The 16,380-nt window shown below is 38.7% G+C and overlaps 2 protein-coding genes across 2 annotated transcripts; one reads left to right on the top strand and one right to left on the bottom strand.

The window, feature by feature from the left end:
• Positions 1 to 2,193: 2,193 nt before the first annotated feature.
• On the bottom strand, positions 2,194 to 3,654 carry LOC110945756 (cystatin-B-like). Its single transcript, XM_022187338.2, has 3 exons — positions 3,567 to 3,654; positions 3,358 to 3,459; positions 2,194 to 2,529 (listed from the first exon to the last, which is right to left on the bottom strand). The coding sequence occupies exons 1-3, from the start codon at positions 3,630 to 3,632 to the stop codon at positions 2,401 to 2,403; spliced, it is 297 nt and encodes a 98-aa protein (XP_022043030.1). The 5' UTR covers positions 3,633 to 3,654; the 3' UTR covers positions 2,194 to 2,400.
• A 5,513-nt stretch (positions 3,655 to 9,167) lies between these two features.
• si:ch211-161h7.8 (thiosulfate:glutathione sulfurtransferase) lies at positions 9,168 to 12,468 on the top strand. Its single transcript, XM_022195075.2, has 4 exons — positions 9,168 to 9,393; positions 11,434 to 11,556; positions 11,631 to 11,793; positions 12,015 to 12,468. The coding sequence occupies exons 1-4, from the start codon at positions 9,222 to 9,224 to the stop codon at positions 12,067 to 12,069; spliced, it is 513 nt and encodes a 170-aa protein (XP_022050767.1). The 5' UTR covers positions 9,168 to 9,221; the 3' UTR covers positions 12,070 to 12,468.
• Positions 12,469 to 16,380: the final 3,912 nt, after the last annotated feature.

Here is a 16,380-nt window from a genome sequence, read left to right as displayed (position 1 = left end):
TGCATTTCGGCTTTTCTAAACAAATCCTGTGATAACATGAGAATTATATGTTTCGCTAATGCTCTTTCTGTATTGCTTTCTTTTCTTTCGCTCTTTATGTTTTTCAAGAAAACAGTCTCAAGTCAGCTGAAAACTGTGACTCCCAGCAGTCTGTGTCTGACTCCTCAAGACTTATTTGCACTAAGGTACGCTTATTAGGGTCCGAGCACCGAACGGTGCGAAGACCCTATTGAAACCCTAGGGTTTTTTATTTCATACTTGTATCTGCAGATTTTCCTCTAAGGTGACCTGGCATGCTGATTTTGATGAGTCATCTGTTTCTGTAAAAGTTTCCCTTGTTTCAAATTTGATCATCATTTGAATTTCTGAGAGATGTGCCGTTAAAGTCACTAAAATGTAGATTTGAACGCATACGAACATGGGTCGAAATTGACCCGTAACACCATAGATGTTACAATCATTAAGAACATAAAAATTAAAAAAAAAATAAAAATTGGGGGTCAAATATTTAAGAAATGTGTTCTAATACCCCTCTGTAAGAGTGAGGTAACATAACAACCTTTTATTTATTCATACAATTCTCTTGAGATTCATTTGACTTTTTTTATATATTGGAAACAAGGTGTATGCTGTCAAAAGAAAGGCCCAGGGGGCAACCAAGAGCTTCGGAAAAAAAAACTGGATAGTAAATCATTGTGTTTAGGGTATTTTATGGCTGATTTAAGACGTGGGTCAAAAGCCGCTTGTTAACATAAGAGAGAGTAACAGAAAGCTAACACAAGAGGAAGGTTACATACCTGTTAGTCATCAATCTCATGGTTCACGTCCAGTGCAGTGGGTGTGATTCATAAATGCATGTTTAACTTACACAATTTACTTTTGTTCAAATTGAATAATATATGCACTTATGTACCTCCTATAGTAACCTTCAGGGTGTGGTGCGCTTCACAGCTCATTGCTCTCATACAAAACATGGGGTTTAACTATCACACACGTTACAGAATGACAGTTTATAGTGCAACTGATTGAATTTACCTTTAAATTATTCCGTTTTTTCTTATAGAATTATATAGATAACCTAATTATTCAGTTGTTACCTTTGTCAGAAGACTTTATGCAGTTTTTTTTCTTCTTTTTGTGCTATAATTCAATTTATAGTGCAATACTGTAGAATAAGACAACATACCATGACTGTATCACCACTGCAGGCCACATTTATGAATGTGATGTGTGTGTATAGCATATAGTAATTTATTTATCAATACAAATCTGTTATAATATGAAGTGGTTGGACGTATATTAAGAATGAACATAATCTGTTAAATTGTGACATTGTTACTCTTCTTCTTTTTGGTGTTGTACTTTGTATTAGTTGAGGCTTGTCTCATTTGAAAGCTTTGTGATATCAAGAAGTCTAAACCACAAGTATGTTACACTGCCTGTTTAAGTTATGTAGATTGGATACACACCCTAAAAATGATTGCATTTCAAAGACCTTTACAAGGAAGTGACAGTTAAAGCTGCTGAATGTGTAAAAGTAGAAGAAATGGGTGTTGATTGGCGTCGATTCCATCCATGGCCTTCGCTTATTACCAGCATTAGGAGGTCCTTGAGTGGCATATGTACATGATGTCCTGGAGAGCAGATTGGACTGTCTTGTACTTGATCACATCAAGGTGAAATATCAAAAAGAAGGCATTGCTCTTTGGTTGAATCCAAAAAAAAGAGGGTCAGATAGGTCTCCAGTTGAGATGGCTCATGTTCATGAAGGGGGTCAGTAAGACATGAAATTGTGAAGCAGCAAACATGCATGACAAGCTAAAATGTGTCCTGCATGAAAGCTGTATAAATCCTAAAGGACGCTGAGGAAGAGTTTGCTTTGGTATCTCTAGAAATTTGCTGTCTCCACTGTGATTTCAGAGTTGCGGGTTTGAACACTCATGTGACACTAGACGAACTGGAACAGCTTCAGAAAGGACTTTGTAATCCTACGATCAATAAGTCAATCGTGTGCCTGTAGCCATGCTGCCACATTTAGTAGAGACAAAGTCTTGTGCAAGACATGTCTGTCTGTCTTCACTGCCTCTGTGTCACTGTCCATTTTCACCAGATTGTCTCCTAGCTAATTGCATAGTGTATGGTTATTTTATGAATCAGAAACTACAACAGAAAGAAAAGCAGCTGGAACAGAAACACAACAAATCTGTTTTTTTTTTTTTTTTATTAGTCATACAAAATAGTTCCATTTCCTGTTATGTTCCATTTTGACATCTGTACAGTACATGTACAGTATGTTATTACATGTAAGCAATGGTAACTGCATTGTTTTGTATAAAGAGCCAGGATTATAATGAGACTGCAGCCTGTAGGCACTGATGCTTTGCTTGGTTTGCGATTCCATTAGAAGAACTCGATAGGGTCTTGATGGGTTTTGGATTCCTGCAGAGCGCTCAGCGAAGTTTCTCCTCCATTGCACGGCAGCTTTTTGTGAACACAGAGGTGAATATGATCGTCTCCTCCCACATGGACCTGCAAGTATGTACAAGCAAAGTTAACTTATTATTCTTTTAGCTCTGTTGACAAAAAGAAAAAAAGATTCTGTTCTTTGTGGACCTAATGTTAAATCATGCTCGAGAGACAGTCTGAAGCTTGACTTTCAGTGGATTTAAAGAGCTTTTTTGTGAAAACGGCTATGAAAATGAAAATTCTCTGATTCTAACTTCTAAAATTTCTATACTTTCCTGTTTCTTTACCCCTCTGCAATTGACTTTAAACTGAAATTTTTTGGGTTGTGGACAAAACAAGACACGTGACGATGTTATCTTGGACGTTGGAAAACCTTGATCAATATTTTTCACCATTTTGCGCAATTTTATGACCTCACAACTAATTGATCAAACAAGAAAACAATCAGCAGATCACTGAACAGGGAGAATAATAAGTAATTGCAGCAAGAGATTACAACTTTCCTTGGATAAAAATACAGTTTCTTCTAACCAATTTCAGGAAATTTGTTAAACATCTGTGGTAAATTTGGAGTGAATTTGGTTTGAAAGGAAGAAAGGTGAACTATAACTTTAAAGATGCATGCTGGAAATAAAAAATTACTGCAATCAACCTCCACAAAAATAAGAGCAACTACAGAGTCCAGTGATAAGAGGCACACGATCTGTTGTCTACATAAAAACTACCGAGAGCAGCTTTAAATCTGACTTGAGAATAAAGGCTGTGTATAGTCCTGGTTCACTTGGGAGCCACCACCAAAAAAGATCTAATACTATCATGAGTGCACACTATTAAGAAATCATCATGTTTGGAGACTTCTGGGGTTATTTGCCTTATAAAAACAATTACTACCTTGATGAAGTAGTTGGTCCCGGCCACCACCTGTCTCTTGTAGCTCCTGGCAGCGAAAACATCATAGGTCTTCCCTGTTTGTTGCTCTGCATGAGGCTTCACCTGAGCAACAATGAGGAGACAGAAACATGAAAGTGAAACACAGGCCCAGTGTGAATAGTTCTGACGGAACAAAGTCAAAGAGTAGAAATAATCCTTCTTCTACTCACTGAATCACAGAGCTGCTGGATCTCTTGGTCGGCTTCCTTTGCCTCGGAGGTTCCTCCACACAGCATTGTGACAGTTTTAGTTGCACAAATCAACTAAGAAATGAGCGAAACGGAGTGTTTATATGAGGCGGCGTTCAGGTTGAGTCACTGGATCACATGAGTTCCTGGATCGTACCATCAGCGTGGCGAGCGGAGGGGTGGTCGAGGATGTTAAACGACGTCACAAACACAAAAACAACAAAATGCTTCTGGCTGTAAGGAGAAAAAAGTATTAATTCATTTTAAATATCTAGTTAAAAACTCTGAGAATGATTAGGAAGTCAGGAACTTCAAATATTTACATCTAATTCTTTCTCGTTTTTTAACTGGCATGTGGGTCAGTCCGGGGAGCGGCTGTGTTACCAGGTGACAGCTGAGCCTCCTGTTCAAAACACTGCTGGGAAACCAGACTAGAAAAACTGGAGGGGGGAATAAAGATGAGTCACTGACATGTCAAACAACTTCGTAAGCTTTTCTCGGTCTTTCCTGCATTTCCTCCGTTTGCACCGGACCGAACACTTCTCATGTAAACTTGCACGTTGTCAGCTGTTTAATTTGCACATTCCTACACCCTGGAAGCATTGCTATAACTAGGTGTCATTTACTTGGATTTGCTGCACTTGCTGTTGATTTGATTTCTTATTTGTCTGGGGACACTAGCTTGCCAGACTTTTTACTTTAAAAAAAGCTTTGTTATCCATATGCTAGTGTTCACTGTGTTCACTCCTGTATGAAAACCTACTTAGCCATGAAGCAGATTATGATCACAGTTCCAAAAAATACAGAGTTGATACTATTGTAGGATTAATTTTCTCACTGTAGCTAAATATGACTTTAAAAACTTTGTAATTGTTCACTGTTTACGTAGCAATCAGCGTTTAATAAGCTTTCTACAATTTATGTTTCTCCAACTCCTTTATTTTAATAGGCAGGCCACAGGAATGTATTTATTTTCACTTCTTTATACACATTTCCACTATTTGCAATGTTGTCGAATAACTTTGAATTCACTGACACAATTAGTACTCTTTTCAAGTTAACAATCCCCATTTCAAAGTCATACAGATGTGTATAAATGCTGTGTTAACTCTGTGACATACAGCTGTCCTCTTTTGTTTCCTCTTTTGTAGATTTACGCTGAGGTTAAGGGGGAAGTTAGTATATCATTAAAAACAAAACGTGACAACTCCAAAGAGAAAAACTCACCTCTGCTCCTGTGAAAGAATTGAGCTGCAACAGTTATTCCGTAAATCGTGGACTACTGCATCAATGCTCAGATATTTTGATAATTTATTGGAACATAATTGGTAAAAGTCAGATTTTAAGATTAAAACAAAGTTTTTCCTGTTTTCTGACATTTATTATAGTAGAACACTTTTTAATTTTTCCCACACAATCTGACTGCATCAGCTTGTTAAAACTAGAGCGTTTTATTGGGTTCCACTTAGCTAGCTGTTATATATTTTTCCACGTCAGCCCCAAGTTTGTGTGTGTCATAAAACAGAAATATTCTTAATGTCTTGTGCATTGCTTTATATAAATTTCCACAAACATTCAAAGGCATAAACTTTAAAAGATTTGCTGCCAGACAGAAATGGAAACTACACTTTTTTAACTTTAGTTTTATCAGTTTAATCAGAGTTTTCACACAATTAGACAACAGTTAATTTACAAAAAGGTGAAATAAGGTGTGCAAATATAAATGAAAAAACTGTCATATGTAGTACGATCTCTAAAGCAACCATACTCTAACTGATTTTGCACTCCTGGATGTTGAGCACTGATAAACATTTACAGGAACGTAGAGACTTATAGTGGTGTTTTTTAAATTACACAGAATATGTACATACAAGTATGTTAAGACAGATCACTTATTTTTTTCTAAACTTGATTTGATCGTTTATTTAACACATACAGCCTAAAGTCTTTCCCCAAAAATAGAAATCAGCTAAAACGTAAACCGTCATATGTAATTTGTGTGTAATTGTAGCACTTTTGGCTCTAATTAGGGCAGTTATTAATGCTCCAGTGTACAATATTAGCATAACAGTGTGATTGTAACACGGTCAGTATTCTTTAGTCTGACTGACCTGAGCTTCAACCCTCTGAGATATGAAATGAAACAGCAGCAGCTGTGCGCCGACCTTCTCACCCAACATGACTAATGAGTCTGTGGCCTAATGGGAGTAAATGATGTGGAAACTTTTCCCACAAGTCTGTGTACAGAGTGTACTGCCATACAACCGAGTAATCTTTCCTTTATACCAAGCTTTCCATTGACCTTAACACCCCCTTTGTATAGAGAATTTGACAGCTCAGACCCACACAGGACCAACAATGAGGACATCTGCTGGAGAAATTTAACTCTTACTTACCATGATTATAATCCAGATTTTCTTCCATATGGACGAGCAGATCCATTGGTGTAACATAGAATAAAAGACCTCTTATTCTAAATTTGGCCACCTGACCCAGATTCACAACACGGTGTTCAGCCTTTTTGTGTTCAGTTCCTGCTGATGCCAATTAAGATTTGCTGACAAAAACATGCAGCGGAACAGACAGAACACTTGTCAGGATTCAGAATAACCGACAGTTTTGATTAAATTTAACTGGAGGAAATCCCCGAAGGAGACATCAGCAGTCTTGTTCAAAGAGCAGGTAGCTGTCAGCAGCCTTTTATAGTCAAACAAACTTTACTATTAGCCATGTACCTCTTCTGCAACCAGTTCCAGCAAACAGTGAAGACAAATTTATATTATTCCTGCTAAGCATCAACATGTTAGCACTATATAAGAAAAAAAGGTGATTTTATAGTTTTTCATTCTTTTTTCTGTATTTCTGAAATACATAATATGAATACAATGACAAAAAACAGACCAATAATTTCGTTGATTAATGTAAAAAATTAAAACAAGTGACTGCAAATAATGTTAAAATTTCATATTTGCAACCATTTCCCCCCCTAAAAAGACCGTTAAAATATATTTGCAAATCTATTATAATTGTTTTCTTCATTTAAAGGCTGAACCATTAAATTCAAGTGTAATACCGTACATATATATGTATATATAAATTAAATGTAATTAGTGAGACAAGAAAAAGAATGAATGGTTCTGTACTTTCACATAGATTTCTTTATAAAATAAAAGATATATTGCATAAGTACATAGGAAAATATGTTTTAATTATTATATAAGATCTATCCGTCTTTCTGTGGAGATAGATGATTTTTTTATAGGCAATTTCAAAGTTTTTTTTACACATATAAATATCATCATTAAACATTAAAAATCCAAAAAAAAACACTCATCTCATGTAGAATTAGGGCTAAAAAAATGTATTTAATTATGGAAAATCACTAAATGTGTGTGAGATGGTTGAGATTTAAATCGTTGTTTGCTGTTTTTTTTTCATTTCTTTGTTTTTTTTTATACTTTTTTTTTTTTTTTACAATTTATGCTAATGCTGCAATTTAATCTCACGGAGCTGCTGGGATGGTTATATATTGTTGGTCCTGTCTTAAAACAGGACCTCAGTTAGTGCCAAGTGTACTTCCCTGTTAAAATCTGTCAGCTGGTAAATATATAAAAACATATTTGGTGTACAGATGGAAGTCTCTTTGAGAGAGCATTTTAAATGAAATATTTTTCTCAATCTCAATAATTAGCTCACAAATTCTCCGATTTATCTTGAAACTGCCTGACCACAGGACTGAAACTGTATATAAACTGTATATATAATATACATGTATGTAACTGTGTATACAGACTGTAAATAGAATCGGCTTTGGCTGTATTCTGTCCACAGCAGCAAAAATAGTGGTCTGCAAAAATCTGACAGCAAAGATAAATATGTTTCAGCAATTATACATCATCTGACAGTGCTGATATACACACAAACTGACAGTATTGGAGACTTTGCAGGTTGTTACTGCGGTAATATGCATCCTGGGATCTCAAGGGTCAGTGAAAAGACAAAGTTCAGTTCTGATAATGAAGCCGCACCAAATATATTCTTTCACCAATATGCCATCAGGTGGACAAAACTTCCCCAAGGGGACGATGAGTTCAGCTACGTGCAATCGTCTTCCATCGGGAGGAGGCGGGTGGTCATTGGAGAGCTGCTTTCTCTGCCTGTTACAACTTTGGAAGCTGCCAAGAAGATGAATGCATGTAATGATGGCGAAAACAGGAAGAAACACAAAGAATGATTGTGCCCTGATGGGAAAAAGCAATTCTCTTTTTATCGATAGTTTAAAAAAACGCCAAGAGAATGGAGGCTACACTGAGATAAATAATGGAAAATAAAGAAGCATGTGTATCGCAATTTTTACAGAGAAAAAACCTTGCAAGAAGCATGACTCTAGAAAATATAAAGCGCACTGCAAAGCGTTTGGACTGTTTGAATTTTTAAAAAGTTGAAATGTTCACCTTGTATCTTATATTACCCTTCAAGGAAACTGCACTAGAGCTTAGTGTGTAAAGATGTAAAGTGAGTTGACAAGACAGATGCAGCTCAAAGAATATTTGTGGCATCTGAGTCCCATCTAAGACCGAATCAGTGGGCTTTGTTTGATGAAAAACTGACTTGGAGGATTTGCAGACAGAACTGTAAGCTGCAGCCTTCAGTGCTTGTTGTGACGTTTGCTGCTTGACTTCAGTCCCGGCTGATGGCTGCTGAAACGCACAAATTCAGTCGAGATGTGGATACATGAAATTGGCTTTAAGCTGTGAAACCAAACTCCAAGGACACGGAGCTTAACCAGCAAATCTCAGGCTGTTTTAAACTACAAAACAAACAAGATTTGTTTTTTCTAAATAGTCTGAGAGAGCAGCTGTCGAACACTTGCTAGCAGCGCTCGGAGCCTGCTGAACTGCTGCCCACTCCTCACACTGATGTTTGCTTCCTGCTGCACAGTGTGTGAAATAATGCAGCTCCAGGGACTTCAGTGGGACAATAAAGTGTCAGCATTCAGAATTTAGACTCTGTATTACATGGAGCCAGGCGGCAACATGAAAAATGACTGAAAATAAGTCTTTCTCATTAGCTGATTCTGGTTGATTTATTTTTTTTAACCAATCTGCAGGGATTCCATTCATTTTAAAATACATGGTTGGGGTTAAAGATTAAAAATATACATATTATTTCAGTTTCTACTGCATTTAATGTGACTGAATGAGGAAATATTTAGTTTTACTGTCAAATATAGCCTAAATAACACACGTATTTGAAAATGATTCATTCATTCGGTTGCTGTTTGCTTCTGTTCCTCGGGGTAAATGAGGTTTGGAGGTAAAAGTGTAGATGTCAGGGGAATGCAAGAGATACAAGAGTAAAATCCCAGCAGCTTTCTGTGCTTTCTTTTACATGTAAAAAGGCATTTCCACCTTAAATTTGATCCGAAAAGGTATGAATTGGTGCGTAAACGTTACCAGAATGCAAGAAATGAAGAGAGTGATGCCCAAAATTTCTGTTCATCAAAACCCTGCGCCGTATCTGGAGCTATTACATTTCCAACCTGAGGATGGCGACAAATGCAGGATTTATTTGGGGTTGAAATTCTGAAGAAGAAGGAGAGAACACGTCTGCGGTAGTGCGGAGCAGCTGGAGGTTATGTTTTCAGTTCACGGCGTGTCCGGCGTCTTCATCATGCTGTCCTGTGTTTTGGCACAAGCCTTCTGCCAGGTTGCTACTGAAGCCAACAGCAGGCTTTATCCGACTCTTGGTTTGGTTTTTCGAGCTTTTACAACCTCAAGTCCCAAATGCGGAGAAGCATCCGAAAATGGTAATAAAACACAATCAAACTTCCATAGATATATGCATTTCGTGGTGTCGTGAGCGGGTGCCAGAGTAGACCTACATGTTTCTATCTCATTATAATGAATTTATAGCACTCTGGCTGTCTTAATAAACCGATAACACAGAGGAACTGTTGCTCTGAAGCCTAATGGGGAGCTCATAAAGATATTTATTGCCTCGATAACTGAAGGCGTTTATGGTTTTATGTGAAGTTGCTGCCAGCATTTTCCAGCTGAATGAACTGCAGGTTGCGCAGCCCACTCAGGGGTTTCATGTGATTGTTGGAAACCTGTGAGAGTTTGGTTGACTCTGGCATTTTTGTTTGAAATGGAAAACAATAGTCTGCCAGTGGTTTTTAACTGTGTTCAGGTTCAGTTTAGGCCTAAAGCAGGGAAATACTTACAGCATTCAGCAGCAGGAGGACTTGGTGGTTCTAGTTAAAGCAATGGATGGTGAAGTTGATACGATTTTACAAATTAAAAAGCGTTAGAAGCCTACAGTGTAGCCATTTTGCTGTAAATTGTAGTATTCATATTTTTGCAGTGCTACAATTATAAGTTCCTTAAACACTCTATTAAGCAACTGTAAGATGTGTTACTTTCTTCTACTGTACAGTGTGAATTCTACAGTACAATGCTGGCAGCGGTGGTTGCCAGAATAAGTGTAATTTACGTAGCAGAATGAGGTTCACTGTTTCATACTGTGTCTAGACTTTCTGGTAATATCCCAATATATTAACATAGTGTTGACCCTGTTATCAATCATTAACCGGAACTGTGGTTGTCTGTAAATTACAAACTGTGAATCGCAGACAGATAACACAACTAATAATGTGTCTTTAATGTTTATTATCAATAATTGTCATCTACCAACTCTGTTTAAAAATGCTTGTAGCACCAAAAAAGCTAAAACAATAAAGGGTAAAGAAAGTTACATTTACATACACAAAGCAATGTGTGACAAATTGTAGCCTATTAAATATATATTTTAGAAACCAAGGGAAAGCAATTCACTTATTGTAGAACAAATGTGTAAAGGTCCTATCTCAGCACATCATAATAAAGATAGCAATAATATTCATAGCTGCTTAATTGTTCAGTTGTCAGTTTTACAGTACCTTGCTGTTGATGGTCATTCTTATGTATGGCTCCAAAAAACATCCCGTGTTACATTATTTAGCCCTATTTTTTTTGGAAACATGGTGCACAATTGTTAGACTTTAAGGGTTCTTTAAACACTTCATTAGCCTGCTGTTAATTTATTACTGTATTCTAAGGTAGAATGTGGGGCAGTGGTTACCAATATTAGTGGAATTTATGGATTGATTTCAGCACTCCACAGTAGAATATTACTGTTAAATGCTGTATCTAGACTTACTAAGAATAATTTACGATTTTTATGCAGTGTTGCCACATGACTCAATTATTAACCATAACTGTGGTTGTCTGTAAATGACATTTTCTTCTGTTAAAACCTGTCTACTGTGAATGGCAGACATATTTCATAACTAGCAATGTGCCTTTAATGTTTGTGATCAAAAATTGACATCGAGCAAGTCTGTTTAACATTTAAAAATGCACATATCACGAAAGTAAATGGTGGATGGTAGAACAATAAAGGAGAAGGAGCATTAAATCGGTGTATTTGGGGACATTTCTTTAAAGGCAATAATGGGTGACAAGTTCAAATCTGTTGAGTATATTTTCGAAAACAAGAAAACGTAATTTCTCTTAATGTAATCGCATGTGAAAATGACCTTTCTAGGGCATCAGTGTAAAGTTATAGATATTCTTATTGCTTAAATCAGGCCTCTAGTCTAAACAGTGTGTTGAGAATGAGCTGCTGTTTCTGGTCATTCTTGTTTTTGGCTCTAAAAACCGTCAGATTTTATGGCATTAAACCTATTTTTGGAAGAAAAAAAAACCACTTCACTACTCTAAGATTTTAGCTGTATTTATTTTTACAGTGGGGGTCCAGTTTTGCTGCTTCGCTAAAGTGTTTGCTTCCTTTTGTGTTTCTCCATTAGCCTCAGTGGTGACCCACTCGCAGCTGAAGACCATGCTGTCAAACCGTGACATTCAGCTTTTTGACGTGAGAAATCCTGATGAACACCAGGCAGGACGCATTTTGGAAGCTGTCAACATCCCACGTAAGCGAAAACACACATGCAGTCTGGTCCTGAGCTCTTCTGTGTTTGAAATGTTTCGTGTGCGTTTGTATCAGTGGGCACCCTGGAGGAGTCTCTGCAGCTTTCCCCCGAGCTCTTTCAGCAGAAGTTTGAAGTGAAGGCGCCTCAAAAGGACGACGATAACATTGTGTTTCACTGCGTAAAGGGCAACAGGAGCCTGAAAGCGTTGGACATCGCCCATCGGCTGGGATTTAGCAGGTAAACGGCACGCAAGAAGCATCCAAAGGTCCAGCTATCACTTCACCTACAGCTACGAGTCGTAGATGGCGTGTGCCAGTAATTAATTATTAAGTCAGTCCTGCTGTGCAGCTGGAGACAAAGTCCTCAGAGGCTGCTTTGGCCTCTCGTGTGTTTGCATGGCCTTTTAGTGAAAAAACAAACAGCAGCTAAGTTCTTCTCTCGATGCTTCCTGTTCTCAGGGCGAGACATTACAAAGGAGGCTACACTGAGTGGGTCGAGAAAGAAGGAAAGTGAACCCGGGATGAAATCTGCACGGCAGGTTCCTCGTCTTTAGAAACACACAGCTGACGCAACACTACACAATATACATAACAGATGTTACACTTGAGCAACCTCAGTAGTACGATTTTATATCACACTGACTGTTACAAGTTGTTCTCGCCTTCCATCAGTGATTCTGAATCTCTAGTTAACCTGCAATGAATGTTGTTGGACTGTAAGAGGAGACCAAAGTACAAGCTCTTCAAGTTCTGAGTTAAACTAACCATTTCCTGTGACTTTCTAAGTTTCACACTGGATTTATATCAGCTGTTCAACCACAGGTGTACTTTTATTCTGCATAGAAACAGAATGTGCAGCAAACTGGTTAATGTGAAAACGCTTTTAAATAAATTTGAATAAAGATTAAACACATCTTTGCGTAGTCTGTTTTGTTTACAGTTGTCACAGCAGCAATATGTCAAAAAACAACTTATTAAATCACTTTATCGCCATTTCTTTTTTGAAATACCTCATAGCAGTTTGGAAAAACAAGCAAAGACACAAGACATGCCCAAATTATCAGCCAAAAAAAGAAATCTAAAAATGAAAAACAGAGAGAAGCTCATTAGAAAAGACAAATAAATGTGTTTCATGGGTTTAAAACATTATTTCTAATGAGCTGCTGCTTTTTTCCCCCCAGCACTTTGAGGCCTTTTATTTTTTTTATTCCTTTAATTAATTTATTGGGGATTTTTCAGTTTGCTTGCTTTTTGTTGTTTATTTTGTGGAGTGTTCACAAAGATGTTTTAGCTCTTTTCAAAAATAGTTTCAGGTTTTTTCATGTCTTTTGTACAATGAATCATGGGAATTAGGAGACCGCTGTCATTTCCTAGCTCCAATGCATGATTAAATGTATGCACTAATTTGCTTATACACTCAACAAAAATATAAACGCAACACTTTTGTTTTTGCTCCCATTTTTTATGAGATGAACTCAAAGATCTAAAACTTTTTCCACATACACAATATCACCATTTCCCTCAAATATTGTTCACAAATCTGTCTAAATCTGTGATAATGAGCACTTCTCCTTTGCTGAGATAATCCATCCCACCTCACAGGTGTGCCATATCAAGATGCTGATTAGACACCATGATTAGTGCACAGGTGTGCCTCAGACTGCCCGCAGTAAAAGGCCACTCTGAAAGATGCAGTTTTATCACACAGTACAATGCCACAGATGTGGCAAGGTTTGAGGGAGCGTGCAATTGGCATGCTGACAGCAGGAATGTCAACCAGAGCTGTTGCTCGTGTATTGAATGTTCATTTCTCTACCATAAGCCGTCTCCAAAGGCGTTTCAGAGAATTTGGCAGTACATCCAAGCAGCCTCACAACCACAGACCACGTGTAACCACACCAGCCCAGGACCTCCACATCCAGCATGTTCACCTCCAAGATGGTCTGAGACCAGCCACTCGGACAGCTGCTGAAACAATCGGTTCACATAACCCAAGAATTTCTGCACAAACTGTCAGAAACCGTCTCAGGGAAGCTCATCTGCATGCTCGTCGTTCTCATCGGGGTCTCGATCTGACTCCAGTGTGTCGTCGTAACCGACTTGAATGGGCAAATGCTCACATTCGATGGCATCTGGCACGTTGGAGAGGTGTTCTCTTCACTGATGAATCCCGGTTTACACTGTTCAGGGCAGATGGCAGACAGTGTGTGTGGCATCGTGTGGGTGAGCGGTTTTCTGATGTGTCTGTGTAGGTTCTCATACATCCAGGTGATGGTTATCCAAAGTAGTTTAAATCAATCCACTGGACTTGAAGAAAGTTCCTTGAAGACGTTTCACCTCTCATCCAAGAGGCTTCTTCAGTTCTGGTGGTGGTTGGTGTTGCCTCAGCTTTTAAACCTCTGTGAGATTTGTCCAGGGCTATTATTCTAACGACCAATACCAAAACTCATCTGACTACTCAACGATGGTCATTGTGAGAATCGGTGGGGGTCGTTGAAATGCACAGATGTCCCTGAGCCCTCGTGTGCCAATGGTGGTCATTAGCATGAGTCTGCTGAGTAGTTCTTTTAGGCAGTTCTGAAAGGACCTGATTGTAAATTGGCGAAAGATGATGTCGCAGACCACCCCCCCTGTTCAGAGATGGCTTCTCTACTTTGACATGGATGGCTTCAATGTTGTGGATGGAGTGGCCCATTGTGGCGGTGGGGTTATGGTATGGGCGGGTGTCTGTTTTGGATGAAGAACACAGGTGCATTTTATTGATGGCATTTTGAATGCACAGAGATACTGTGACGAGATCCTGAGGCCCATTGTTGTGTCATACATCCAAGAACATCACCTCATGTTGCAGCAGGATAATGCACGGCCCCATGTTGCAAGGATCTGTACACAGTTCTTGGAAGCTGAAAACGTCCCAGTTCTTGCATGGCCAGCATACTCACTGAACATGTCACCCATTGAGCATGTTTGGGATGCTCTGGATCGGCGTATACGACAGTGTGTACCAGTTCCCGCCAATATCCAGCAACTTTAAACGGCCATTGAAGAGGAGTGGACACCCCCCCCCCCAATAAAACAAAACTGCACCTTTCAGAGTGGACTTTTGTTGCGGGCAGTCTGAGGCACACCTGTGCACTAATCTTGGTGTCTAATCAGCATCTTGATATGGCACACCTGTGAGGTGGGATGGATTATCTCAGCAAAGGAGAAGTGCTCATTATCACAGATTTAGACAGATTTGTGAACAATATTTGAGAGAAATGGTGATATTGTGTATGTGGAAAAAGTTTTAGATCTTTGAGTTCATCTCATAAAAAAATGGGAGCAAAAACAAAAGTGTTGTGTTTATTAATAGTAAATATAACATTTTCACTCTTTTATACTGTCAAACAGCCAGTTAAACCTGAACAGCACAGTGATTTTTTTTTTTTTAAAATGTAATCTTGTGGAGCTGTTTCACCATCATTCACTGTTATTTTTTCAGCTTAATTCTCTTTGCCACTTTCCCGGTGTGAACAGGCCCCTACATACAGGCTTATGGATTTGGAACTCAGCTAGCAGCTTTTTCGTTGTGGGGTAAAAGCAGTTCAACATGTGAACCAGTAGATGGCAGCAAACTTTCAACCAACTCTCAAAAACGTCTTCCCACCACCACTGTCCTGTCCTCTATCATTATTTCAGCGATGCCCTCTCAGTCCTGACCTTCACACCAGGCAGGTATAGATTCTGTGAGCAAGCGGCTGTCAGGAGCTCGATTGGCACGTGGGAAAGCAGAAGGCACTTCACTCCCCACCTTCCACTCTCATTCTCTGTGATCAGGGCTATTTGCAAAGCATCACTACAGCAGCTTTGTGTGTGTCTGTGTGTGCTTGCAGAGGTGGAGAAATCAATGTCGCCTTTATGATCTCTGCAGGAAGGACAGAGAAGGCTGTGATGTGGGTTTACACGTCTTAAGTCATGAATTTGGAGTAGGCTCCATCCCAAACACCTTTCTTTTGTCCATCTCTGTCATCAATCACCAGGTGAAAGAGGCGGTATTCATTCCAGGAAATATTGCACACTTCCACTAGCTGCTACTCATATGAGGAGAAACAGTGATTGATTCCCTGAATGCTGCGTAATATACATAAATGGGGTGCAAAGGAAATCAAAATTTATTGGATACTGGCTATGAACGAATGGAGGAATCACTGCGCAATGTAATATCAACCAAAGTCAAAATTTCACATGTGTTATGGATGTCACACACCATCAGTTCCGTCAGGTTTCAGTTCCATGCCAGCTACGGTAGCCTACATTTTAGGAATCTCTCCAGCTCTGCACAGAGCCAGACATATTTGAAAGCGTGCCGCTGTGGAGAAGAAGGATGGGCCAAATTTCCAATGCGGACCAAGGGCATTTGGAGACTTTCACATTAGTTAAAACACAAACTGACGTGTGGTTTGAAGTGAAAAATTATCAGGTAGAGGTTGTTTGTCAGCTACTGCGGTTACATAGAACAGGCCATCAATGTCCCGCTGCTCAGTGCTTTTTTTTCTTTAAAAATGCACTTTTTCAAGGCTTTGTAATAAAATCTGCAGCATGGGTGGACTTTTGTTGTGTGTGATTAGTTAAAGATAAAAAATATCTGGAAATGTGAACCTTATGGCCATCGTGTGGCTCTCAGGTGACTGCAGTACTAAAATGTACCCACATGAAGTATCAGCATCTACTGAATTTCTTCTAGGTTTTCATTCTTAAGATAAATTCAATCCTGAGTTGGAACTTGATCATAATAGGAAGAAAAATAACACCTTCCTTCTCTGTTCTTTGTATGGTTTGGTCC

Source organism: Acanthochromis polyacanthus, chromosome 20 (genome assembly GCF_021347895.1).
Source record: "Acanthochromis polyacanthus isolate Apoly-LR-REF ecotype Palm Island chromosome 20, KAUST_Apoly_ChrSc, whole genome shotgun sequence".
NCBI classification, from domain to species: domain Eukaryota; kingdom Metazoa; phylum Chordata; class Actinopteri; family Pomacentridae; genus Acanthochromis; species Acanthochromis polyacanthus.
This window is presented reverse-complemented; position numbering and strand designations above follow the sequence as displayed.

Excerpts from the sequence above, each read along its gene's own strand:
- LOC110945756 (XM_022187338.2), bottom strand. The coding sequence starts at position 3,632 with ATGCTGTGTGGAGGAACCTCCGAGGCAAAGGAAGCCGACCAAGAGATC. Across the intron at positions 3,460-3,566 it reads TCCAGCAGCTCTGTGATTCA|GTGAAGCCTCATGCAGAGCA; the intron begins GTGAGTAGAAGA and ends ATTGTTGCTCAG. Across the intron at positions 2,530-3,357 it reads GGACCAACTACTTCATCAAG|GTCCATGTGGGAGGAGACGA; the intron begins GTAGTAATTGTT and ends ACATACTTGCAG.
- si:ch211-161h7.8 (XM_022195075.2), top strand. The coding sequence starts at position 9,222 with ATGTTTTCAGTTCACGGCGTGTCCGGCGTCTTCATCATGCTGTCCTGT. Across the intron at positions 11,557-11,630 it reads GGAAGCTGTCAACATCCCAC|TGGGCACCCTGGAGGAGTCT; the intron begins GTAAGCGAAAAC and ends CGTTTGTATCAG. Across the intron at positions 11,794-12,014 it reads CATCGGCTGGGATTTAGCAG|GGCGAGACATTACAAAGGAG; the intron begins GTAAACGGCACG and ends TCCTGTTCTCAG.